A 27,622-nucleotide genomic window follows, 5' to 3' on the forward strand; every position below is an offset into this window, starting at 1 on the left:
GGCTCCTCGCTGCCTGCACTCGCGTAACAGGTGGTCAGCCTGCCACGCAGTCTCCTCATGGATTGCAATATAATCGGCCATAATCGGCTTCCAAAAATGCCGATTACCGCTTATGAAAACTTGAAATCGGCCCTAATTAATCGGCCATTCCGATTAATCAGTCAACCTCTAATTGAAAGCAATGCTAGTGTATGTAAATACACCCGCTGTTGCTAAAAACACATAGGTAAATTCATGAATGGCTGCTGCTGGCTACTATTTGTTTAACTGTAGCTAGGGGAGTTCCTCAACAGTTGTCTGTTGGCCATGTGTGAGTCACCGGTGAAATGTAATTCTATACATACACCATGTGGGAGTACAGTGTATTTGAAGTCTTGTAAAGTTAGGCTAGTCATAAGTGGAGCAATGGTCTGAAATGGAGACTTAAGAAAAGTTTTGTGGCAACACATTTCAACCTTCATGGGTATCTTCCTACTCACGCCGTTTAATCGTTAGTCATAGAAAAGTCCACATGGTTATGCATGAGTCGTTCAGCAAACAGGTGATTGGCGGCACCTTAATTGGGGAGACCGGGCTCGGGGTAGTATCAAACACATGGTCTCCAGGTGTTTGATGCCATTCCATTTTAGCTTTTCCGGACATAATTATGAGTCATTCTCCCCTCTGCAGTCTCCTGTGGTTCAGCAATGGGGTCATCTTGTTTGTCACAGCAGACATGTGCCACACTGTTTATCAGAGGTCAGTAGGGCCCTATAAAATCAGTTACGAAACATGCGGCTGAAATCCAGACATTAAAACGGAATTCGACAATATTAAAAAATGTATTGAACTTATTAGAAAATGTATTATTTTGCCCAAGTTAATCATAAGACATGAACAAAATACATCAGTGGTTTGTATTTTACTTCAACTTTCTGAAGCAGGAATTCCCCTGTGTGCCTTTTTTAATTTATCCCTTATTTTACCAGGTAAGTTGACTGAGAACACGTTCTCATTTACAGTAACGACCTGGGGAATAGTTACAGGGGAGAGGGGATGAATAAGCTAATTGTAAGCTGGGGATGATTAGGTGGCCATGATGGTATGAGGCCTAGATTGGGAATTTAGCCAGGACGCCGGGGTTAACACCCCTACTCTTTTATAAGTGCCATGGGATCTTCAGTGACCACAGAGAGTCAGAACACCCGTTTAACGTCCCATCCGAAAGACGGCATCCTTCACAGGGCAACGTCCCCAATCCCTGCCTTTTAGACCAGAGGAAAGGGTACCTCCTACTGGCCCGTGAACCCTCCAAGCCAAACAACTGTCTCTAGCTGGTGCACACTTTGCATTAAAGGGTAATAACTACATCAACATTTCTTAGCTTTTTCCCAGACCTCAAAAGTGGTCTCCTGATGTTTTGAGCATTGTTATGGACTTAGGGGGGGAGAAATAAATAAATAAAACTATTCTATTAGAAAAGTTTGATTTTGATTTTATAGGGGCTTAGTTCAGGAGAGGCAAAGTTACTGACTACTTTTCCTTATTCAAAGCTTTTCAGTTTGAATAGTAAGTGGGACTGCATGGTCCTGTTCGTCATGTTTTCTCATGAGTAGACTGCAAAACAGTGGTGACGTGTAGGCTAGGCCTAAATCAAAAGGGAAAGCATCCATAGTAGAGGAGACCCTGTATAACCTAGATGGTAGCCTAGGTCAGACAGTTACTTCTTGCCGTTTACAGTGGCAGCCAGAGAAACCGTTTTTTTCAGTTTGCTTTGTCTGTAGTCGTTACGGAAGCTTTCCACTTCTCCTGCAACGATACCCTTGCAGGTAGACCCAGTGAGTGACACTTGATACGGCCAGGCCAGACAGAGCTATATTGATTCCCTCCAGTGGAGGTCCCCCCCCCCCCACCCCCCTTCTCTGGCAAATGACCTCCAAACCTCCTCAGGAGTAGAGTTTAAAAGGGGGATAACTGGGGATAGTTCATTATGCACCAAATGGTAGAATGCAGACTACAACAAGGTAGGACTATCTGGACTTCGACTGATAAGAAGCTCTTTTTTTTGCTTTTCTGTTTCAAACCATTTTGCTACAGAGTGCCCTAAAAAACAAACCTGAACAGAGCAGGTGTTTTCTGTCCATCAGCTGTGTACCTAAAGGTTAACAGACATACAGCCATAAGGGGGAACAGGGCAGTGGACTTGATTCCTCAGTGAATGATTGAAAGGGGGCCCTCGTCGTTAAGAAGAGTGTGGCGTGAGAAAATGCTAATTGATTGCCTGGCCTGCTTATTAACACACTATTCATTCCAAAGGTAGTCTGGCAGCATGCAAAGATTAGCTAGTGCTCATAGGATATGACTTGAGCTTTTAACCCTTAAAATCCCGTCCATCATACAGGTCTGTATGGTATTTGAAAGGCAACACATGATCATAAAACTTTGTTCATATGAGGTTGGATATTACACTGAACAAAAATATAAATGAAACATGTAAAGTGTTGGTCCCATGTTTCATGAGCTTAAAAAAGATCCCAGAAATCTTCCATATGCACAAAAAGCTAATTTCTCTAAAATGTTGTGCACAAATTTGTTTACATCCCTGTTAGTGAGCATTTCTCCTTTGCCAAGATAATCCATCCACCTGACAGTTGTGGCATATCAAGAAGCTGATTAAAAAGCATGATCATTACACAGGTGCACCTTGTGCTGGGGACAATAGAAGGCCACTCTAAAATGTGCAGTTGTGTCACACAGCACAATGCCACAGATGTCTCTAGTTGAGGGAGCATGCAATTAGCATGCTGACTGCAAGAATGTACACCAGAGCTGTTGCCAGGGAATTGAATGTTCATTTCCCTTCCATAAGCCGCCTCAAGTCGTTTTAGAGAATGTGAGGCCGGTTGGACATACTGCCACAAACGCAGGTCGTGTGTGGTGTCGTGTAGGCGAGCGGTTTGCTGATGTCAACGTTGTGAACAGAGTGCATCATGGTGGCAGTGGAGTTATGGTATGGGCAGCCAACGAACACAGTTGCATTTTATTGATGGCTATTTGAATGCACACACATACCGTGATGAGATCAAGGCCCATTTGTTTTATTTTTTTCAACAAGTTTTATATTTTTATCGTATAGTATGTGGTGTTAAGATGAGTTCTATTGTCAGTTGGTTTTGGATGTGTAACCTGGCACGCTTGATAGTCCATGGGAAGTGCAGCTGCTTCCTGTTGTAATGGATACGCCCATGACATACACAGCCTCATCCACACACCTGTGTGGGGCTTACCGAAAGACAAAGGGACACCACACCGGCAGTACAGGGGACTCCCCCACTTTGTCCCCTCACACTTTGGCTAGTTGCCAATTATCAAGGGGGTCTTCTAGGTAAATGTGGTTGAGGTACTTAAAGTTTTTTTTTTTTTTTTTTTTTTTCTGGGGGGGTGGATCAGCTTAGTATTGCGGAAAGAATGTTGCTTCCAATGTAATTGTCTGCATCATTTCCATTCCCCCATATTTTTTTGGGTAAATATATATATCCATATACGTATGCATACATATACACATATATACATACACATACCCATATAGACATACATACTTTTTTAAAGAATATGCCTTTATTATTATTCCCCGCGACCCTACCACCAATCCCCCAATTGGAGTAAACTTATAAACACTTCTGCTTTTACCTTCAATTTCTACATCTTATACCTATCTTACAGACACAGTCCACTTTACAATAGTTCTCTCTTATTTGTTCTTAGTCCTTCCTCTATTTCTGTTGTCCATCCAATTTTATTTCCACTTGTAACTGTGCTATTTCACAAAAGCTCCGCACCTATACACATTTCACAGATCCCGTATGCCCTATATTGTTTATCTTGTTATTAGTCCCACCCTTCAGCTCCACCCAACCCCTCCCATCTATCTTCCAACATCATCCATTTCGGATTTCTATTTGCCATACATTTCTCAACTGTGCTGTGATGCTTCACAAAAGACCTGAACCTTCCTATTCTCATAGCTTCTACAGATTGTAAATTAAAAATAAACATCTTTGCCAAAATAATTATTATATTATTGATTGATTGACTATGGCTTTTCAAATCCCCCAGTATTGCTATCTGTAGCGTTAGTTTTAGGCAAATGTTGCAATTCTTCAGCCATTCCTGGACCTGTGACCAAAAACGAGCTACATATGGACAATACCAAAATAAATGATCTAATGACTCTGCCTCCTCACAACAGAATCTGCAGAGCTGGGAAGATTGTATACCCCATATATATAACATTCTATTAGTTGCAAGAATTTTGTACAGTAATTTATATTGAAAAATTCGAAGTTTTGAATCCGGCGTTGTTTTGCGTATCAATTCATAAACCATGTGCCATGGAATGGGTACATCGAAAATCTCTTCCCAACTATTTTGCAATTTGTATGGCACAGCTGTTAGTTTTTTGGTCCTTAAATGAAATTGGTATATGTTTTTATTTATCACACTTTTCTTTAACCATTTTTGTTCTTTAATGCAGGGCCGACATACAAGTTCCTTACTTTTTTCCCCTTCTACTTGCCTCTTCCATTTTTGTGGTAATGCTGCAATTAATTGGTTGTAATTTTGGGTAGAGCAGACTTTTCCATATGTCTGTGTTAGCTGCATGTGTGACATAACTCCACCAGTCCTATTTATGATATCATTCACAAAAATTATACCTTTTTTAAACATTTCTTCGATAAATACAGTGGTACTTAAAGTTTGTTAGCAGTAGCTAATTTTGAATTGGCATATATGGCAGTTCTTCTCTTTCTGATTCACACTCTCCTTCTATTCTCCTTCCTGCTCTTTTTTTTTTTTTTTGTTTCACCTAACCCCCACGTCCATCACCTTTCTTATCCTCCCTCCTTGATCTCTCTCTTTCTCTCCTGCCTCTGTAGCGCCTCACTTTACTTGAAGGAAAAAGGCGGGAAATCGAGAACCACCTTTTTTGGTTTTCAAATCCTTTTCCAAAGCTAGCCCATTTGGGACACATTGCAACACTCCCATTAGTATAATGTTGACGATCAGCTGGAATATTCACACACAGGCTAGGCCTGAGTAGTTAGTATTCATTAGGCACCAACCGGAAGAAAACAGACAAACGGGGAGGGGGAACCTAGAGTTGTCCTATGAGAAATACTACATTTCTCTTTACCCTTGCAAGGCGTATTTTGTTGCATGCCCTAATGAACACGAGCCTGTGTTCGTTAGGATCTTGCAGCCTGTGTCCCCATAGCCTAGAAAGGAATGTTATTTTTCACTTGTAACAAGTTTGAAATTAAACAGCCCATGCATGGGTGCTAGATTGAGAAGCATCTGTCTGTGTCGACCTTCACATGTTGTGAGTGTGGCTAGAATTTAACTCGTGGGAGAGAGGGAGGGAGGCAGATAAATCAGAGGGAGTGGGAGAGCCAGAGAGAGTGAATCACTGAGCCAGAGGGAGGGAGAGAGCGTGGGGATAGATGGAGAGGACTGACTGAGTCAGTAGGAGGGCCCAGTAGAAGTGGGCTGTAAAGGCTGGGGGATGTCTGTTTCAGCTCAGTGGGATGAGGAGGAGGCCTGGATTGGGCACTCTTCTCTCCTTCCTGAGCTCTGTTTTGTGAAGACCATTTAGCCTAAATCTATAGAACATAACACGAGTGGCATAGTGCAGGGTGGGTTCAGACAGGAAGAGAGGGACCCAGGACTGATGTGAGGGGAGTGTCTTAAGGGGGTAACCAAACTTCTTTTTTTTTGTGGGAGAACTGAGGGAGAGAAGACAGAGCCTGACGTCGTTGAAAGTGAGAAATTATCCCAGAAAAGTAATCTTTGTGTGCTGTCTTGAAACAACGCATTTGATTGGCTGCCACTAGTGTCTTTTTCTTTTTTTGTATTACTGACTGATTTCATTGAGATGAGCCTACAAAGGTCGCGTTTGAGTTCAGAAATCTGCATTTTCAAAACGCAGACCATCAAAAACCTGCGTTTTTAAACCATTTCACCTGCGTTTTGTTGGAAGTTTTCACTTCAATAGAGTGATCAGGGGCCTGCAACTGTAGTTTTCCTTCATAGAAAATGCATTAGAGAAACACTATTCGGCAGAAAATGGCTTCGTTTTCAGAAGTGCGTCGATGTATGGTCATTATATTTCTAATGTTTATCATGGAAAGAATGTAGCCAGCAAAATGTCCTAATGTTTTGCAAGATGTTCATCTGGCATTTTACTGGAGAAAAGTAGCTAAACATCAGTCAGTGTTGTCTGCTGATAGAATGCCCTTTCATGAATTCTCATGCCAAGCAGAAATTACAATAAGCAGTTTAGATCTGCATTTACAAAACGCCGAAAGATATTTGCTCTGCGTTTTAATTTTCTGTTGTTACAAACACAGAATTCTGGATTAACGTGACCCCTGGCCTGACGCCAGTCCATATCCCTCCCTCCCTCCCTCCTAGTCCTATTCACAGAGTTGGAGGTTCTCCCTCACCACTAAACATGTTTCAATTGTGCCCTCCGCTAGTACCCTAAAGTTCCGACCAGGCTGGGCTTGCCCTGGTTTACACAGTGTTTCATTTAACATTCCCCTGTGGAATCCTCAGCCAGGCTAACAGGGCTAGCTCATTCACGTGTGTGTGTCCACTCTAGGTCCAGCCTGCCTTGCTTTCCCCCCTGCCATCCATCCTCAGAGTACTTCATGTTGCCTCTCCCTCCTCGGTCTCACTGTACAGCTTTGGCTTGTGTTTTGATTGTGGAGTGAGTGGCAGCAGCTGTGGTGACTCCGGTCGGTGCCCGACACTCTGAGCACTGAGGTAGATGGGACAAGTGACAGAGGGGGGAATAAACTATTTGTTTGACACGCATCAGTCCCTCCCAGCCTGCGGCGCTCTGTCACTGTGTGCGTCCGTCCGTCCTCGTGTGCCTGGGCCGCTGCCTGCTGTGACTGACGCCTTTTGTGCCCCGCATCGGAGCGCTCGCCCTGTTCCCACAGCCCAGGCCTTTCCGGATTAGACATACAACAGCTGTATTGTGTGTGGGCCTGCCCTGCGTCAGTGAGTACATTTGCAGCCAATCATTGTTGAAGGCAGCGGGAGTGCGAAAGGGAGAGCCCAGACTTGATGTGTACAGTGCAATGGTAACTAGGTCATGTTCATTAGTGCACACCGTTGCAATATGTTTTAAGTTTCTTGTTAGAGTTCATTGAGTTCAGGTAGTAGAATGCATCTCTGAGTCTGTTTTCATCCATTCTCTGCCTACTGAACATGACCCCAGTCAGTGTAGGTATCCACTGCTTTTCAGGGGTGTGGTAACTGGTTTCTCTCCTAGCCTGTAATAATATAGCCTAGTAATTTTTCACCTCAGAACGTTAACCAGCGTCCAACCTATGAGTGTGGCAAGCTGAGGTCGCCTGAGATCGAACGCCGGCTTGCTCATAAAAGACACTTAAATAAAATAAATGATGGAACAATTGCACAAAGCCAACCTTGCAGATTTTAACCATTTTGGCACGTCCACTTCAGTTAGTTTGACTGAGAAATTGTCATTACAAGGTCAGTTCAGTGATGTCTCCTCATACCCACTGACTTGTTCTTTCTTAATATCAGGGACATATTCATTAGGCACCAAACGGAGAAAGCAGTTCTTTCTGTTTCCTGACCATCTGACCTTGTCCAATAACGCTCGTTTTTGTTTTCTGTTGTACGCCGTTTCCCTACGGTATGCCCTCACGAGTACTACCCAGTTAACTGCCTCTTTTAGTTGGTGTCTGTACTCTAGTCTGTAACATAAAGGTCATAGGGTCAGGAAACAAAACGAGACAAAGCGTTGAAAGACTGAGTAGCTAGAATTTTTCTGATTGGAAAACAAGTTCTTCCTTTACGAATCTTCTGACCGCACAGTCTTTCAGAGTAAACACACGAGGGGGAGGTTTCCTTGAACCTGCTACCTCTCTCACCGCTAAATGACGCAGACCACAAGCCTTTGATTCCTCCACATGGGCTTTTGAGTAGGCCGTATGTCATTGCCGGCAATCTCGTTATGTCTATGGGAAGACCTATAGGTCACAGGTCATCGTTTTTCAGGATAGTTTAGCACTAATCTTGGTGTGCAGTTTAGGCCTCAACTTTTTTGTTTGAGTTTTTGGTTGATATTTTGGTGTGCATCTCAGGTCAAGTTCATTGGAGCAGTTAGTTCAGCTTCACGTGTGTGTGTGTGCGTGCGCTTACAATTCAGCTTTTTTGTGTTTGTGTGTGTTCCACTGAGCCACTGGTCTCTCTGTGCTGTGTTGCTTGCTTGGTACTGAACATGCCTTATATGGGCAGTGGGTGACCTGAGGACAGGGCCAGCTCGGGGCCACTGGGGCCAGCACAGTGTCAGAGAAACCTCAGACTAGAGTAGTCAGCTCCCCCCTCTACGTAACTCCCTGGCCCCTGACAGCCGCATCCCTCCACAACGTTCCCCTCACTCTACAGTTCCCAGGGGCGTGCTTGTACTTGTTTTGTCTGCAAGGGGCTCAAATAGTTTAGACAGGGGGGGGAGAATTGAGATGCTAGGCTGTGTGTGTGCTTGAGAAGCATTCTGAATTATCAGTGACAGAGAAAATATGCTAGCATGCCTTGGAAGGGATTTTGCGACAAGGCTTTTTGCCATCTAGTTTAGTTCTGCACACAAGTGTGTTTTGAATCCATTTCTTTGAAAGTCTGAAGGAGAAATAGCCAGGAGGCTTAGGTTTAATAACCGGAAGCGTGGAAATGTTGAGTCGTTTCTGCAACAAACAAAAAAATATTTTTCCCCAGTGTTCTGAATTTCTGAACCGGTGTGTTTGGGTGTGTGTTATCCTTTTCTCTCTGTGGCCTTGGTGTTTCTTTGTGTGTCGCTCGCTGCATGGTGGGATGATGACGTTGCAGCTGCTTTCCTGTGTGTGGTTGTTCGAGCTTGCTTGCGTGTTTCGTTAAGGGCGTGTCAGAAGGCACCTGTGTGTGCGTGTAAGACGGCATCAAATTGTATTTGTCACACGCACCGAATACAACAGGTGGAGACCTTAATATGAAATGCTTACACATACACACACACACACACGTCAGGAGGACATGTATGTGTGCGTGAGAGTGTGTGTGTGCGCGCAAGAGCTTGTCAGAAGGGGGGGGGGGGGGTGTACAAAAGAACATCAGGACTTTTTTTATTTACTGAAAGTGTCGTTTTACATTTTTTTAGAATGCCTGGCACATTGTCCAGAGGCAGGACGCTCCTCCTCCTGTGTTTCTCTCTCTCTGCGTTGGCCCAGTGACTCATGCAGTGTGGAGGCTAGTTCTACAGTATGAGTGCATGAGAGGAATACCAGCCTTCCCTGCCCACTCCCCCATCCATCCTACTCCTCCCTCTCCTCCTCCTTGGCTTACTCACCCCCACCGCAGCACAGGAAAAGCAATGTTTGTGTGGCGGTATGTGTAAACCCGTGTGTGTCTCTCTGTCTGAGACCTGCACTAGTCTACCACCGGCCCCCTGGATCATTTCCATCACAAAGGGCTGGTGTGTGTCCATGGGACAGTTACGGCTGGAATTCCAGACGTCTCTCTCTATCGATCCCCCTTTCTCTGCTGTCATCGTGACCCACCAAGGTCTAGCCTTAGCCTACACCCAACCTGCATCCGTCACCCCTGTACCTACCCCTCAAGGTCCACCAGACGAGAGAACCATGAACGAGCCAGCTTCTGAAAAGACAGCCCTAAACAATCATCTTCACTCATGCACCAATCCCATGAGCTGGCAGCACCTGATAAAGGGTTCTGTTATTGTTTTTATCCCCCCCTGCGCTGGGGCTCTGAATGAACTGACACCCACTCATGGTATGCTCATCATGACTCAATAGGAGGTGAATCATTCATACCACTGACACTCATTGATCAATGACACATTGGGGCAGTTTGGTTTTGGTGGTGGAGAGTACCAGAGAGAGGCTGAGGGGAAACTCCCATGGTTTACTTTCTGCCTGACTTCTTGAGTTGAGAGATGGAGATGGAAGTGTTGAATAGCGGTGATGAGGATGTGTATACTGAACAAAAATATGAACGCAACATGCAACAATTACAGTTCATTTAAGGAAATCAGTTATTTGAAATCAATTCATTAGGCCCTAATCTATGGATTTCACACCCAGTCCAGTCCATCTGAATTTTTCCCCACAAAAAGGGCTTTATTACAGACAGAAATACCCCTCTGTTTCATCAGCTGTCCGGGTGGCTGGTTTCAGACGCTCACGCAGGTGATGAAGCTGGATGTGGAGGTCCTGGGCTGGCGTGATTACACTTGGTCTGCAATTGTGAGGCTGGTTGGACGTACTGCCAAATTCTCTAAAACTATGTTGGAGGCGGCTTATGGTAGAGCAATTAACATTCAATTATCCTGCAACTTTTCTGGTGGATATTCCTGCAGTCAGCATGCTAATTGTGCGCTCCCTCAACTTGAGACATCTGTGGCTTTGTGTTGTGTGACACAACTGTACATTATAGAGTGGCCTGTTATTGTCCCCAGCACAAGGTGCACCTGTGTAATGATCATGCTGTTTTAATCAGCTTCTTGATATACCACATCTGTTAGGTGTATGGATTATTTTGGCAAAGGAGAAATGCTCACTAACAGGAATGTAAGCAAATTTGTGAAATCAGGTTTTTGTGTGCCTGGAACATTTCTGGTGTCTTTTTTTATTTCAGCTCATGAAACATGAGACCAACACTTTACATGTTGCGTTTTTATATTTTTGTTCAGTATGGTTTAGGATGGAAAAACAATATACTGACTCCCCTCATCTGAACTCAGTTGTTAGACTAAGTGTTGTGCAATACTTAAGCTGCTCACATAGGCCAGCTGAACAACGTCATAGCAAATGTCTGACTAAACCAGCACAAAGCTTCAAAAGGTGTTTTTTCCCCCCCTTCACATCAGCTGCTCCTGATGTTGATGGGCAGGCCACGAGATGGCAGACCCAACATGGCACTGGGATGAGTGTGGCACATCGGGCTGTTTTTAAAATAACTCGACATCCTGTGTCTGGGGGTGGCAATGTGTGTTACGTACCGCTGTGTACACACGTCTGTGTGTTTGTTTCTGTTGGGTTGAATTTTTTTTATAGTGGAACCAAACCTTTTGTATTACCCCCCGTAGCATTCCTCGCTGTCTCTGTACTTTCGAAAGTGGTTCCTTCCAGTAGATTCTTTCAGCCGGCATCTCTATCTTCTTGACACACAGGAAACAAGTGATTTTACATGTATTTTTATTTAACTAGGCAAGTCAGTTAAGAACAAATTCTCATTTACAATGACGGCCTATGAACAGTGGGTTAAACTGCCTTGTTCAGGGGCAGAACGACCGATTTTTTTTACCTTGTCACCTCAGGGATTCGATCCAGCAACCTTTTAGTTACTGGCCCAACGCTCTAACCACTAGGTTACCTGCCGCCCCAGTTATACTTAACTTTTTAGTTTAAAAAAGTGGCCACGTCAAAGCCGATTTTTAGCAATTTACTAATCTAAGCCTTTTCCTCAGAGCTGGTCTGTTGTAATTGAAGTTGAATGATTGTTCTCTATTTCCATTCCCCCCCCCCCCCCTTCCATCTATAGGAGCCGTTGGAGCCCAGCCCCTGTTCACTGTGCCTCGGCGGCCTGGCTATGGCACCATGGGAAAGCCCATCAAGCTGCTGGCCAACTGCTTCCAGGTGGATATCCCAAAGATAGACGTCTACCTCTATGAGGTGGACATCAAGCCCGAGAAGTGCCCGCGCCGCGTCAACAGGTACGCCTTGAATAATGCCTTTCGCTAGGATCTCAAAATGTTTCACGTGGAATCAGATTATGGGTTGTTGAAGTGTGACTAGAGGTAATTTGATGTGTGTATTCTACTTCTATTATATTTTATTTATTATTACTTTGAATACTAATTATAGAGCCACATATGGGCAGTTAAAGAGCCGCATGCGCTACCAGAGCCACAAGTTGCAGACCATTGGACAAGTCTAAAAAGAGGTTAACTTGTTTTGGTCTTGTGTTCTGTAGGGAGGTGGTGGACTCCATGGTGCAGCACTTCAAGGTTACCATCTTTGGGGATCGTCGGCCAGTCTACGATGGGAAGAGGAGCTTGTACACTGCCAACCCGCTGCCTGTGGCAACCGCAGGGGTAAGATGGATGTCGACTGCCACACACACACACACACACACACACACAGTCAAACCTACTAGCTGGCGCTCCTACGAGAGTATGACTGAAAACACACACACACACACTCTCTCTCACGCTCCCACACTTCTTGATCTGTTAACGCACACACACAGGTGGATCTGGACGTCACTCTACCGGGTGAGGGGGGCAAGGACCGGCCCTTTAAGGTCTCGATCAAGTTTGTGTCCCTGGTGAGCTGGCATATGCTGCACGAGGTGCTAACGGGCCGCAGTGTGCCTGAGCCCCTGGAGCTGGACAAGCCCATCAGCACCAACCCAGTACACGCTGTGGATGTGGTGCTGCGACACCTGCCCTCCATGAAGTGAGTTGGACAGTCGCCGCCCAAGTGGTCATAATGGGGAATGTTATAACTTTGTGATTGGGTTAATTATTTGATCAACAGGTTGAATGTATTTCTGAAAAGTCGAGCATTTATTCCTGGAAACCTCAGTGAACTGATTTGAAAAGGTAACGACGCAACTCTGCTACATGTTAATTTGACTTTTGAGGCAGATTTATTTACTGGAGATGTAGGCCTAATAATTAAATAATAATACATTTCATTTGCTGGCGCGAGAGACTGATTTTTATTCCAAGATAATTTCCTAAAATGACACATCAAGTACTGAATTTCAGTGACGACTCACTTCTGCTTAGGAAATGAAACGCGTGAATTGGAAATGGAAATTGGAAATGAAACGCGTGAATGTAAGCTCTTGCAAAACAAGTGTGGTTGTTTTTACGGCATGACGATAATTCGGCAGGAAACCAGATGTATAGTCAGTCCTATGCCGTCATACCTGACTTCACTCATAGCCTCATCCACTCAAAAGCAAAAACCCTCTCGTTTCGTTGATGTTCAGTGTCAACTGGAAAAATAGCTTGTTGTCAGACTGCCGTTGACCAAGATCCTGGTCCAGGTTGTTGATACTAATTTCCCCATTCTCTTATCTGTCTGTCCCCCTTCTATTCTCTCTCCTTATTTTGTCGCTCTTCTCTCCTCCCCCTCTCCAGGTACACCCCGGTGGGTCGCTCCTTCTTCTCAGCCCCAGAGGGCTACGACCATCCTCTGGGAGGGGGGAGAGAGGTGTGGTTTGGTTTCCACCAGTCTGTACGTCCCGCCATGTGGAAGATGATGCTCAATATTGACGGTGAGGACGGCGCACATCACGTTGCAACCAATCCTAACCATAACCATTTAGGCGGATAAAAAAAAAATCTGGGGCCATATGGATCAGAGTAGGAGTTCTGATCTAGGATCAAGTCCCCCTGTCCATGTAATCTTATTCAATGTGATCTAAAGGGCTAAACTGGTGTTAGATCATCACTCCTACTCTGAGACGCTTTATGAATGCAGGCCCTGAACCTGTATCGGTGTTTGAGGCAACTTCTACCTAATATGGGAGGACTCCATAGTGGGTGTTGTGCCGCATGCTGGCAACAGGGTGGTTTGGAAAGAGGGTTCTGGTTATAGGTGGGTGGGCTGGCTGTAGGCTTTGTAGAAAGTGGATTGGGGGGGGGGGGGGTGGCTCTTGCTTTGTGGAAACTGCCTAGGCTGTTGCTGTGGAGACGGAGGCACAGGGATTTGAAGGGCCCTGTGTGTTTGGGAGCTATTTTTGGTGGGCTGCTTTTGTTTTGGGGAGTGCCTGACTGCTCTCTCTGTCTTCGGGCCTCTCTCACTCAGGCGGTTTTCCCGCTCTCCCTCTCTCGCAAATCATTTTGCTTCCTCTAGCCCCTCCCCCATTCGCCACCAAAGGGCAGAAAAGTCCAGCTGTCTGCAAATGATTCTTTTTCATTAGTTATTGTGTGTTCAAGGAATGAGGAGAATAGGCTCTAAAAGAGCGCGAAAGCAAATAGGCACCAATGATCTGTTTTTATATCTCACCAGGGGACATGTATATAATCACACACACACACATCCTAGCTGAGGATATAGCAACACTGAGAAAATGTACCGGTATATAAGCAACAAACAAAAATGTGCTCTATTTAAAACCCTTTCATTTTCACTCTCCCAAGAGTAATGTATCAGCACTATCACAAACAGGCATCAAAACAAACATGAAATTGCTGATGTAAATTCCTGTTTATGGGGATAAGAACCCTACTGTCTCTGGGGAGAGTGACCGTGACCTGCACTCCCCATCATTTCTAATCGCATGCATGCTCCGGTCGTCAGCGTCGCTGTCAGACGTGGCCCTGACGTCACTGTGAAGTCAGCACAGTGTCAGTGCAGCATCTGTTTCCTCTCTTCTCATCTCTCCATTCAGGTGGAGAAAGCATTAGGGCCTTCCTCTAACGGCACATGAGGCCAGAGGGATGTTGGATGTTCCTCCTAGGTTTTATTTCATGTTTGAGAGCCGTGTTGGCGTGTCCCTACCCTGACGTACTTAGTGGTGTCCCTGGCTACAGGCCTTGAGCTGCTGTACTTGGTTTGATTTGAGATATAGGCCTAAATAGCAAAACAATTATGATGAATGACAAATGGTTGCTTCTGGTGTGATGTATTTGGCAGACCAAGATCAATTCACATTTTGCATCTACAGTAAAGAGTTAGGGAGATTACTCTCGGTTTTGGCAGGTATTGCCAGTGATTGGTAATTCTGAGTGAGTGTGATCGAGTGTTTGATCAAGCCCTGTCTGTCCTGCAGTTTCTGCCACGGCCTTCTATAAAGCCCAGCCTGTGATCCAGTTCATGTGTGAGGTCCTGGACATCCACAACATAGACGAGCAGCCCCGACCTCTCACAGACTCCCACCGGGTCAAGTTCACCAAAGAAATCAAAGGTAGTGTATTTTGTGCGTGCGTTTGTCTGTGTGCGGGAAAGAGGATGTGAACTAGGCTTTTGGGCGTGCCTCTGTACACACATTTGTGTCATCCCCATGTCCCGGAGGTCCTAAAAGCTGCCACTGTCCTGTCCAGGTCTGAAGGTAGAGGTGACACACTGTGGAACCATGCGGAGGAAGTACCGCGTTTGCAACGTAACTCGGCGGCCCGCCAGCCATCAAACGTGAGTCAAGAGAGCCCCAGAGGGACGGTGGGGTGGGACTAGAAGTAGATGAGTTTGGGTGGAGTGGAACTAGGGAGAGAGTGGGGTGTGGTGGGACTAGGAGAGGCCAGAGAGAGACTGGGAGATGCACATGGAGCCTGGGGTTTGTGTGGGGCGGGATGGGAGAGGAGCGTGCACTTGAATGTAGGATGACCTGTTCACAAGAATTCACCAGAACCACAAAATGTCTGAGTCAGATCCTTGTCTCGAGGTTAATGGGTGTTAGTCATCGTTGGCCAATATGCTATTACATGCAGCTGTTTATCTACTGCTGCTGCTGCTTTGCTTTCCAGCATCTACTGATGCTCAACATTTGAGAAGGATTTGTGAGGCCGTTTCTGTATCTTCACTGTATTGATCTTAACTAGAAATTGAAGACCACTTTAGCTGTTGGTAACCTTAGTCTACGTAGACCCAGACTAGCCCCTCTTGCACAGCCGCCCCTTTCAATGTTAGTAAAGGTTGTTCTTAACGCTTGCCGTTCCATCTACCTGTTGTGGTCAGGTTCCCTCTGCAGCTGGAGAATGGTCAAACGGTGGAACGCACGGTGGCCCAGTACTTCAGAGAGAAGTACAGCCTGCAGCTCAAATATCCCCACCTGCCCTGCCTCCAGGTTGGTCAGGAGCAGAAGCACACCTACCTGCCCCTGGAGGTGAGAAATATTCATTTCTTTGCCTGATTCACACTATAGGGCCGACCCCAAACCGTACTGTGATGGCTCGGATATTGTCTTTTCACATTGTCCTTTTTAGCGTGGCTTCAGTTTGGCCAAATAGTGTGAATACAATGCTTTGCAATATACTCAATGCTTTGGTGCTGTGTCCCTGCAGGTGTGTAACATAGTAGCAGGGCAGCGCTGCATCAAGAAACTGACAGATAATCAGACGTCCACTATGATCAAAGCCACGGCTCGCTCTGCACCTGACAGACAGGAGGAGATCAGCCGGCTGGTGAGTCAGTGGCACCGCCTGGTACCATGAAATCTTATTTACTTTTATACAACGAGTCGGTCTAATCCTGGATGCTGATTGGTTAACCCCATTCCAGCCGGTGTCTATTCCACCAGTTAAAACCGGCTAAATCTATGACGTTGAAATGCCTATTAACTCTGTTCCATCTGACTTCGCAATCAATGGTCTTGTCAGTTCAGCCAGGCAATTTATATACTAGATCTTCACTGTAAAAAGCATCTAGACATTATCTCCCATTTTCTTTTAGACTAGCGTTTAGTTTTCAACAGCAAAGATTTTCAATAACCTTGCTGTCTGACATTTGCAACATTGTTTCAATATTGAAATTCGATTTCCAGTTGTCCAATGGTAATGAATGCTATCGGGGTGGGTGAGACAAGTTGCCAGTCTGTCTTTCTCAGCCAGTCGAAATCATTAATCAGCATGTGTGCGCACACAGTACCAGTCAAAAGTTTGGACACCTACTCATTCAAGGGTTTTTCTTTATTTTTACTATTTTCTTCATGATATGGAATCATGTAGTAACCACAAGTGTTAAACAAATCTAATTCTTCAAAGTAGCCACCCTTTGCCTTAATGACAGCTTTGCACACTATTGGCATTCTCTCAACCAGCTTCATGAGGTAGTCACCTGCAATGCTTTTCCAAAAGTCTTGAAGGAGTTCCCACATATGCTGAGCATTTGTTGGACTGCAGAGTGAAGGAAAAGCTGCCAACTTATCCCAAACCATCTCAATTGTTTTGAGGTCGGTGTGATTTGTGGAGGCCAGGTAATCTGTTGCAGCACTCCATCACTCTCCTCCTTGGTCAAATAGCCGTTACACAGCCTAGAGGTGTGTTGGGTCATTGTCCTGTTGAAAAACAAATGATAGTCCAACTAAGCGCAAACCAGATGGGATGGTGTATCGTTTCAGAATGCTGTGGTATGCATGCTGGTTAAGTGTGCTGTGAATTCTAAATAAATCATTGTCACCAGCAACGCACCATCACACCTCCTCCATGCTTCACGATGGGAACCACACATGTGGAGATCATCCGTTCACCTACTCTGCGTCTCACAAAGACACGGAGGTTGGAACCAAAAATCTCAAATTTGGACTCATCAGACCAAAAACATTTTCTGGATTGACTGACCTTCATGTCTTAAGGTAATGACGGACTGTCGTTTCTCTTTGCTTATTTGAACTGTTCTTGCCATAATATGGACCTGGTCTTTTACCAAATAGGGCTATCTTCTGTATACCACCCCTACCTTGTCACAACTGATTGGCTCAAACGCATTAAAAAGGAAAGAAATTCCACATTCTTTTTAAAAGGCACACCTGTCAATTATAAATGCATTCCAGGTGACTACCTCATGAAGCTGTTTGAGAGAATGCCAAGAATGTGTGAAATTGTCATCAAGGAAAATGGTGGCTGCATTGAAGAATCAAATATAAAATCTATTTTGAATAATTTAACACTTTTTTTGGTTACTTCATGTGTTGACTACATGTGTTATTTCATAGTTTTGATGTCTTCACTATTATTCTACAATGTAGAAAATAGTCAAATACAGAAAAACCCTTGAATGAGTAGGTGTGTCCAAACATTTGACTGGTCCTGTATATGAGGAAATGTCAATAGAGAAACATAATGCAGCTGGTATGCTGTATTTTGGCTACACTGTTTGACGTGACTGTGTTAGCCAAAGTTGGCTGGCTGGCTAGCAAGGGATAAAAATGTGGCCAGCCATCATGGCAACGGAACATTTAGAACAAACGACTGGGTTGCGTCCATAGATTTAGAACAAAAAGACTTAGCGACTGGGTGGCTGGCCACCGAACCGATAGAACGAATGACCAGCCGGGTTGGGTAGCAACCATAGATTTTTGTCGGTACTATATCTTGTGAAAGGATGAAATGGTATGAATAAATTGATCTAAAGAAAGGTAATGAAAATGTCAATCATTATTTGAATATGTTGGTAATGCCCTCAACCGGTGTTTTGGAGGATATGTTGGTACGGTTTGCCGAAACGTCTCAGAGTAGGAGAGCTAATCTATGATCAGGTCCCCTGTCTTGTTCTTTATGATCTAAAAGGCTAAACTGATCTTAGATCGGCACTCCTACTCTGAGACGCTTAATGAATACGGGCCCAGGTCAGTTTTAATTGAGGTCAGTGAAAGGCCAGGTCGGAGATGGTATTGTTGGCTAGTTGTCACCAGCACACTGCCTGGCCATGGTGTTTTCTGGAGAATGAGAGAGGCTAACACCGCTGCCATTAGACTCCATCAGATGGCATTTCATTCAGGCTCTGCTTCGGTCACCTTATTAAATGGACTTCCGATCTCCCACCTGGGATTAAAACATACCTCTGGCTGATAGTACACTGCCAGAGACAATGAACTTCTAATTTAGATGCAGAGAAGCGTCAGTGAATAGTAACTGAATTATAGTGTGGGTGGAATAACTGTGAAACATGCTGAAGGATTGGACAAACCGAGGGGGAAGTTTGACAATGTTTTAAAGATGTCTAAGGTTATTTCAGGATGTTGCGTGTGATAGAATTCTGGGGAAAATGTGAACTAAAAACAATCTACAAACTTGTGAGTTGTCTCACCATCAAAACCTCTGCAAACCTGGGTCATATTCATTAGGGCATTCCGTACCAAATGAATGTGTTTTTATTTTTGGACAAGTTGAGTGTTTCTAATAGGAGTAGTTTGTTTTTTCTTCTGTTTTAGTGCATTGTGAATATGACACTGCCTTCTGGATACCAACTTACCTCACCACCCTAAACACCCCTTTCTCTGTCTCTCTGTGTGTGTGACCCCTGCAGGTGCGCAGTGCCAACTACGAGGCTGACCCCTTTGTGCAGGAGTTCCAGTTCAAGGTGCGCGACGAGATGGCCAACGTGACTGGGCGCGTGCTGCCCGCCCCCATGCTGCAATACGGCGGCAGGGTGAGCACAGAGCACTTTATGGTACCCTTCCTTTAAATCACGCTCCATACTCTGTTTGACACGCTACCTACCCTTGCTATATGAGGGAACTAACCCCCTTGCTCTGGTTTGATTTGATACGTTTGTCTTTCCCCTCTGTGAATCGTCTAGGAGTAGGTGTGCTGATCTAGGATCAGGTCCCCCTCTTCTTCATAGTGATTTCAAAGACAAAATTGATCCTAGATCGGCACGCCTACTCTAGGACACTTTATGAATACAGGCTTGTCTGTGTGGATTAATATAAGCTAGTAGTCTTTGCTCAATGCTAACACGGCTACAGCATTTTTCATTTCTGCTTTTATTGAGAATGCATAGTACAGATCGTGATGACATAATATGCTATGACTCCATTTAGCTTCCTTTTGTGGTATTAATGCTTTTATTTTTTATAGCTCACTCACTTTGGTTTGCAATTTCACTTCTTGTGGTTTGTGAGAGTAGATGACACATTAGTGGGATTTTACTGAAAACAGTCAAATCAAATTTTAAGCCTTAATCCCAGACCCAGTTTTGCATTCAAACATTTTAAAGTGATTAGGACTGCCCAAGGAGAACTCCAATAAATCAGTTTTTCTGGACACTGGATGAGGTCAGCCAAAACATTCTGGTTTCATTTTGTTAAGACACTCCAGGACCTGACTTATTTTCATATTTCTACCTTGTCTGTAAGTCACTAAACCATGAGTTGGTGTGTTGGAAGAGTCTGACTTTCAGGAAATAAATGGCCATTAAAGTGAAGTACAATGAATTTACCTTACCAATCGCAAAACACCTATTGAGACCTAATCACGATCTCTTCAAATGAAGTTACTACATATACACTGCCTTCGGAAAGTGTTCAGACCCCTTGACTTTTTCCACATTTTGTACGTTACAGACTTATTCTAAAATGTTTTAATTTCTTTGAAGTACCTTGTTGAAGCACCTTTGGCAGTTATTACAGCCTCGAGTCTTCTTTGGTATGACGCTAAAAGTTTGGCACATCTGTATTTGGGGAGTTTCTCCCATTCTTCTCTGCAGATCCTCTCAAGCTCTGTCAGGTTGGATGGGGAGCGTTGCTGCACAGATATTTTCAGGTCTCCAGAGATGTTCCATCGGCTTCATGTTCTGCCTTTGGCTGGCCCACTCAAGGACATTCAGAGTCCTGATGCCACTCCTGCGTTATCTTGGCTGTGTGCTTAGGGTCGTTGTCCTGTTGGAAGGTGAACCTTCGCCCCAGTCTGAGGTCCTGAACCTGCTCAAGAGTGCTTTCATCAAGGATCTCTTTGTACTTTGCTCCGTTCATCTATCCCTCGATCCTGGCTAGTCTCGCAGTCCTTGCCGCTGAACAAGAACCCCACAGCATGATGCTGCCACCACCGTCCTTCACCGTACGGATAGTGCCAGGCTTCCTCCAGACGTGATGCTTGGCATTCTGCCCAAAGAGTTCAATCTTGGTTTCATCAGACCAGATAATCTTGTTTATCATGGTCTGAGTGTCTTTAGGTGCCTTTTGGCAAACTCCAAGCGGGCTGTCATGTGCCTTTTACTGAGGAGTGGCTTCTGTCTGGCCACTCTACCATAAAGGCCTGATTTGGTGGAATGCTGTAGAGATGGTTGTATTTCTGGATGGTTCTCCCATCTCCACAGAGGAACTCTGGAGCTCTGTCAGAGTGACCATCAGATTCTTGGTCACCTCCCTGACCAAGGCCTTTCTACCCCGATTGCTCACTTTGGCCGGGTGGCCAGCTCTTGGTGTTTCCGAACATCTTCCATTTTTTTTAAATGATGAAGGCCACTGTGTTCTTGAGGACCTTCAATGCTGCAGAAATAGTTTGGTACCCTTCCCAATATCTGTGCCTCAACACAATCCTATCTTGGAGCTCTACGGACAATTCCTTCGACCTCATGGCTTGTTTTTTTCTCTGACATGCACTGCCAACTGTGGGACCTTCATGTAGACAGGTATGTGCCTTTCCAAATCATGTCCAATCAATTGAATTTACCACAAGTGGACTCCAAGTTGTTGAAACATCTCAAGGATGATCAATGGAAACATGATGCACCTGAGCTCAATTTCGAGTCTCATAGCAAAGGAGCTGAATACTTATGCAAATAAAGTATTTCTGTTATTTTTAATACACTAGCAAAAATGTCTAAAACCTGTTTTGTCATTATTGGCTATTGTGTCGATTGCTGATGATTTGTTTTTAAATGTATCATTTTTAGAATAAGGCTATAACATGGAAAAGTCAAGGGGTCTGAATACTTTCCGAAGGCACTGTAGTTTGTAATGGCCTTTTAAATGATTTAGAGTTAATTACATGTAGTGAGCTTTGAAATGATGTCCATTTTTTAATGTGATTAAAATTCATGACATTTTGATGTTAGTATGATGATTAGACAAACAAACAAAATAAAATATGTGTACGTAGTTTTGGACATTTGTTTACTTTTTGAAAGTACTAATATTAAAGACCCAAATATAGATGCAAAAAATGTAATTTCAGCCTGTGGTGCCTTGACTTAAAGGGTTAATGTAAAGGTTAGGAGCAGTATATTTTTGCCACTTTCATTGTTGAAATGCTCAAATATTCGTAGAACATTTTCAGGACATTAGAAGAATTTTTCGGGGGGGGAAACATTTTAAAACACAGCACCTGTCTATACGTGTGTGTGTGTGTGTTAAATTGGACTATGTATCCATAAAGTGTTGGTGTCTACATGTAGAAATGACACAAAATTGCGTGTGTGCCGACATGCCTTTCTGAAGTGTCTGCATGTCCTACTCCATTGGGTGTATGTGGTTACTGAGCACTTTTTTTCTATCCTCGTAGGGACCTGAAATCCCCAAATGTCCCCAAATTTCCCACATCCCCATGATGACAAATGCTATTTTAAACGTAGGGGTTAGGTTTCGGCTTACAATTAGGGTTAGGGAAAAATAGGATTTTTAATGGAAATACATTTTTAGGTCCCCACAAGGATAGAAAAACAAGTGTGTGTTTGCGCAAAAGTGTGTGGGTGTGTGTACACGCAGCAGATCAACCGTACTACACTGTGATTTCAGAACCGGACAGTGGCCACCCCAAGTCACGGGGTGTGGGACATGAGGGGCAAACAGTTCCACACGGGAGTAGAGATCAAGATGTGGGCCATCGCATGTTTCGCCACACAGAGGCAGTGTCGCGAGGAGATCCTCAAGTAAGAACCAACCAGTCTTATCTGTTTCACCCACTTACTATGTGTACAACTGGGGTATGCTCGTTAGGGCACACCGTGGCAAAATGTTCAACGGTAGTCCTGCCCTGTTTCAGTACATTTTCTTCCATTTGGTGCCTAATAAACATAACCCCCCTATTCATTAAGCAGCTTCTCACATAGCCACAGGGATATATGGAAAGGAATCCCTCCCTGCTACGGATGTGTTGGAGGTGGCCTTCCAGATAAGAAAGTGATCCTTGTGTAATTAGTTTGTCCTCTACGCCTCCGATACAACCTTGTTAGAATTTACACAGCCACTCTCAAGGATGACGTTACTAAACCACTCCCTAACCAACCAGATTATATTTGGTCTTTACAACCTTCCTTTTTTCCCTCCTCCCCCTCCCTCATTTCTCCATTACTGTCTCTTCCTCCCTCATTCCTCTTTCCCTCCTTAATTCCTCCATCCCTTACCCACCTCCTTCTATAGGGGTTTCACAGACCAGCTGCGTAAGATCTCCAAGGATGCTGGGATGCCCATCCAGGGCCAGCCGTGTTTCTGTAAATACGCCCAGGGAGCCGACAGTGTGGAGCCCATGTTCAGGCACCTGAAGAACACCTACTCTGGCCTGCAGCTCATCATAGTCATCCTGCCCGGAAAGACTCCCGTCTACGGTAGGCGGAACCCGTAGACATACATATTCACATGATGTTCATTGGAATCAATCAAATGTATTCATAAAGCCCTTCTTACTTCAGCTGATGTCACAAAGTGCTGAACAGAAACCCAGCCTAATACCCCAAACAGTGCAGGTGTAGAAGCACGGTGGCTAGGGAAAAACTCCCTAGAAAGGCTGGAACCTAGGAAGAAACCTAGAGGAACCAGGCTGTGAGGGGTGGCCAGTCCTCTTCTGGCTGTGCCGATGTAGACTCTTTGCGTTCACCTTCACACTCCTGGGCCAGACGACACTCAATCATAGGACCTACTGAAGAGATTACTCTTCAATAAAGACTTAAAGGTCGAGACCGAGTCCGCATATCTCACATGGATAGGCAGACCATTCCATGAAAATGGAGCTCTATAGGAGAGAGCCCTGCCTCCAGCTGTTTGCTTAGAAAATCTAGGGACAGTAAGGAAGCCTGCGTCTTGTGACCGTAGCGTACATGTAGGTATGTACGGCAGGAACAAATTGGAAAGATGGATAGGAGCAAGCCCATGTAATGCTTTGTAGGTTAGCAGTAAAACCTTAATCAGCCCGAGCCTTAACAGGAAGCCAAAGTAGAGGCTAGCACTGGTCCTAAAACGGAGCCTTGAGGAACACTGAAATTTATAGTCACCTTATCCATTCTGATTCACTGTCTAACATTTTCTGTATCTATATAATAGTTCTACCAAAGCATCTGCTATTCTTTGAAACTCATGCGTTGCTGAAGCAGCTTTGATAAAGGATGTGTACTGTTGTATGTTACCAGACAGATGTACACTCTGTTATCTATCAATACCTTCCCTTTTAAAGCATAGGTGGTACTTTACTCTTTACTTCCCTAATCTGACTGACTGTTAATTGCACAGAGGTTGATTGATCACTGCCTCTTACTGGTCCTGTGTAGCGGAGGTGAAGAGAGTGGGAGATACTCTCCTAGGAATGGCCACTCAGTGTGTCCAGGTGAAGAACGTGGTGAAGACTTCCCCCCAGACCCTCTCCAACCTCTGCCTCAAGATCAATGTCAAGCTGGGGGGAATCAACAATATCCTGGTGCCCCACCAACGGTACGTGGCCACCGTGGCTGGAGGATAGAAGGACTGGAATGACCATACAAATATTTTTAATCAGCTGAAGAAAGCACATTTTCTTTAGGAAATGTACGCACCTTTTCTAATTTAGTCATACTTATCTTCCATTAGAAGTGTGCACCACTTCGTTTTGAGAAGTGAAGTGGGGCATCCATTTAAACTGTAAATTAACTTTGTTAGGCCTTAGAACTTACTACAATAGTCCATATCTGTTTCAAATACTGTATGTAAGAGTGTTTTATTTTTTTGTACACACAAATTACATCAATAGCAATCTCCCAATCAAGTGTCCTCCTTTTTATGATTGACATAATGTACATATTGTGTCAAATCTAAACCCTTAATCATATTAGAGACCCTTTGTTTGAACTCTGTCATCATTGGTCCTTCCCTCTTCCTCCACCCAGACCCTCAGTATTCCAGCAGCCAATCATCTTCCTGGGGGCGGACGTTACACACCCCCCTGCTGGAGACGGGAAGAAGCCCTCCATCGCTGCAGTGAGTTCACTTAACTCCTATTGGCCTATACCAGGGATTCTTGAACTCATTTAGCCCAGGGGCTACATTTTATATATTTTTTTACTATTCCAACCATGGGCTACATTTACTAAGATAACCGCAGGCTACATTTAAATAGGCTCGCGGGCCGCATCTGGCCTGCGAACTACATGTTTGAGACTTCTGTGGCCGGGTCTATACTGTATCGCCAATGCATTCAAGTTCATAATGTTTGTGCAGAGCTATTCAGTTTGCGCAGCGCTGGTGTTTGTGTGTCTCACACACACTCTCTCTCTCTCCCACCCTGTTTCTCTCTATACATCTCCAGGTGGTCGGCAGTATGGACGCCCACCCCAGCAGGTACTGTGCCACAGTGAGGGTCCAGAGGCCCAGGCAGGAGGTGATCCAGGATCTGGCCTCTATGGTCCGAGAACTGCTGATCCAGTTCTACAAGTCGACCCGCTACAAGCCCACCAGGATCATCTTCTACAGGGACGGAGTGTCAGAGGGCCAGTTCAGACAGGTGAGCAAAGGCCAAGTGACTATCCTGAGGTGGAAAATGAAAGTCGCTCTCCGCCTCCAGAACTTCAGAAACTAGAGGGTCAAAGGTTGCAAGTCAAATGTTGTGTAGGTAGATGTCCTATCTGTCTAAGTAAACCATTGATGCACATCATGAAGATCCACTAAGAGGACATTCGAATAACATGCATGGCTGTAACCAAAACACGAAGACGCTTACTTCCCTGTCACATTGTCAGACGGTGGTAAAAGGGTGCAATGTCGAGGCCTATATCATCTACCTCAACTGGTGCGATCTAGAAAAACTGCTCAGAGCCGAGATGGTGGACATTCAAAGTCATATCGTCAGTAATGGATGTTTTAACCCCGTTTTATCCCTCTGCCCACCCCAGGTGCTATACTACGAGCTGCTGGCCATCCGCGAGGCCTGCATTGGCCTAGAGAAGGAGTACCAGCCCGGCATCACCTACATCGTGGTCCAGAAACGTCACCACACCCGCCTCTTCTGTGCCGACCGCAACGAAAGGGTGAACTCTTTACTTCCGGCCACCCTCCCAGCTACCTTAGGGTCATTCTGACATGATACTCATGCCTGAGTCACACTATAGGGCCGAATCCCACCCAAACTGTGCTGGCTCTTACATTTTCTTCTAGCACTGTTCCAACAACTTTAGTAGATGCGTAACCAGGCCAGCTCACTACAGCTTTGGTTCAACTCTGTTTGGCACAGTAGTGTGAAAAGCCCTTTTATAGATTAGGGGGGGAACTGTGTGTTTTTTAGTTGGTCCGTGTTCTTTATTACCCCCTAGTTTATTAAGCGCTCTAAATGGTTGTCCTAATTATCCAATTACTCTGTTGTCAATGGGCCTGCTCTCCCTCACCCTTGGCAATTATATTCCATTATAGCATTAGGCCTGATGTGAATTGACGGACCTGGAGTGCCACTCGAGGCCTGGGAGAGCAGGGCTTTTTGGCGTTTATCACCTTGTTTACAAGTGAAGTGCACTTTGACAGACAGGGAGAAATCAATTTTGTCATTATTCTGGTCATTTGTAGATTACGTCATTCAGAACTGTGGAGATAGGGCGGCTCACAATTGTCCCGGCGTCGTTAGGGTTTGGCCGGGGTAGGCCGTCATTGTAAATAAGTATTTGTTCATAACTGACTTGCCTAGTTAAATAAAACATTTAAAAACACACCTCCCGCCGTTCGTTCACTTTCTGCCGTCGTTGAATGAGTCCAAGGGATGGACGTGTGTGTGTGTGAAGCTTGGTGTTGAAGTAGAACAGGACAGATGGAAGGATGTTTTTAACATTTGCTAGTTTATTTATAATAACCCCAAATCGACGACAACTCTTGGTTCAGGTTGGACGTAGTGGAAACATTCCTGCTGGCACCACGGTGGACACGGACATCACGCACCCCTACGAGTTTGACTTTTACCTCTGCAGTCACGCTGGAATACAGGTACTGCAGCGTTCACCATCTGTTCATCTAGCCTGCTTCCTCACTGCACTTTACTCCCAGGAAATGACTTTATGAATTCTCAGGAAATATGCCTGCATTTTAGAATTTAAACACACTTTATTCATACTGTTTTTGGTAGGTGAACAGTTCTTTACTGAAACTAAGCTCCCAAATACTCTATGGTTTTCAAGATGAAGAAAATTTGACTAAATTTGTAAATAAGTATGCCTATAGTTAATTCTAAAACCCAATTGTCCCGAATTTTAGTTGAAAGCCATTGTCTTTCTACATCAGTTTTTATACCACATCTCTATTAAATCCCCAAATTGAGGCTGTGTAGTATGTGTAACGTCTGCTGTCTACTGTCCCCAGGGCACCAGTCGGCCCTCCCACTACCACGTCCTGTGGGACGACAACTGCTTCACGGCCGACGAGTTCCAGCTGCTCACCTACCAGCTGTGCCACACCTACGTGCGCTGTACCCGCTCCGTCTCTATCCCCGCGCCAGCCTACTACGCCCACCTGGTGGCCTTCCGTGCTCGCTACCATCTGGTGGACAAGGAGCACGACAGGTGATTGGCAGGGATGGGGGGGGTGGGGGTTACTCTATCACTGCACAAAAGTCTGGTTTAGTCTTTCTGCAAGCTTCGCCTCTGTTGTGCTCAATTCTACGTTTCATATTTCCTATCTATTTTGGGTGAGATGTACAGTATTGCAGTACTATTTTTTGTGTGTTCTACTGCCCCAAGGCAGCTCTAGATATTATACTGCCCCCAAAGCAGCGCTAGATATTATACTGCCCCAGAAAGCAGCGCTAAATATTATACTGCCCCAGACGGTAGCGCTGGATATTATACTGCCCCAGACGGCAGCGCTAAATATTATACTGACCCAGAAGGCAGCGCTAGATATTATACTGACCCAGAAGGCAGCGCTAGATATTATACTGACCCAG

At 44.8% G+C, this 27,622-nt stretch overlaps 1 protein-coding gene across 2 annotated transcripts in view; it reads left to right on the top strand.

Moving 5' to 3' along the window:
- Window positions 1–27,622, top strand: part of LOC129857394 (protein argonaute-3-like) — a 33,605-nt gene that overhangs the window by 2,309 nt on the left and 3,674 nt on the right. The window contains exons 2-18 of one of the 2 annotated variants that reach the window (XM_055925608.1): window positions 11,608–11,779; window positions 12,040–12,160; window positions 12,316–12,524; window positions 13,217–13,353; window positions 14,854–14,988; window positions 15,125–15,212; window positions 15,756–15,903; window positions 16,082–16,201; window positions 19,044–19,187; window positions 22,255–22,388; window positions 22,879–23,063; window positions 24,000–24,159; window positions 24,591–24,681; window positions 25,010–25,204; window positions 25,593–25,727; window positions 26,566–26,667; window positions 27,040–27,239. In XM_055925608.1, coding sequence (XP_055781583.1) covers window positions 11,608–11,779; window positions 12,040–12,160; window positions 12,316–12,524; window positions 13,217–13,353; window positions 14,854–14,988; window positions 15,125–15,212; window positions 15,756–15,903; window positions 16,082–16,201; window positions 19,044–19,187; window positions 22,255–22,388; window positions 22,879–23,063; window positions 24,000–24,159; window positions 24,591–24,681; window positions 25,010–25,204; window positions 25,593–25,727; window positions 26,566–26,667; window positions 27,040–27,239 — 2,476 coding nt within the window. The remainder of the gene's footprint in view (window positions 1–11,607; window positions 11,780–12,039; window positions 12,161–12,315; window positions 12,525–13,216; window positions 13,354–14,853; window positions 14,989–15,124; window positions 15,213–15,755; window positions 15,904–16,081; window positions 16,202–19,043; window positions 19,188–22,254; window positions 22,389–22,878; window positions 23,064–23,999; window positions 24,160–24,590; window positions 24,682–25,009; window positions 25,205–25,592; window positions 25,728–26,565; window positions 26,668–27,039; window positions 27,240–27,622) is intronic. The other variant, XM_055925609.1, reaches the window with a different exon arrangement.

The sequence above is a fragment of the Salvelinus fontinalis genome, chromosome 6, assembly GCF_029448725.1.
Source record: "Salvelinus fontinalis isolate EN_2023a chromosome 6, ASM2944872v1, whole genome shotgun sequence".
Classification (NCBI taxonomy): domain Eukaryota; kingdom Metazoa; phylum Chordata; class Actinopteri; order Salmoniformes; family Salmonidae; genus Salvelinus; species Salvelinus fontinalis.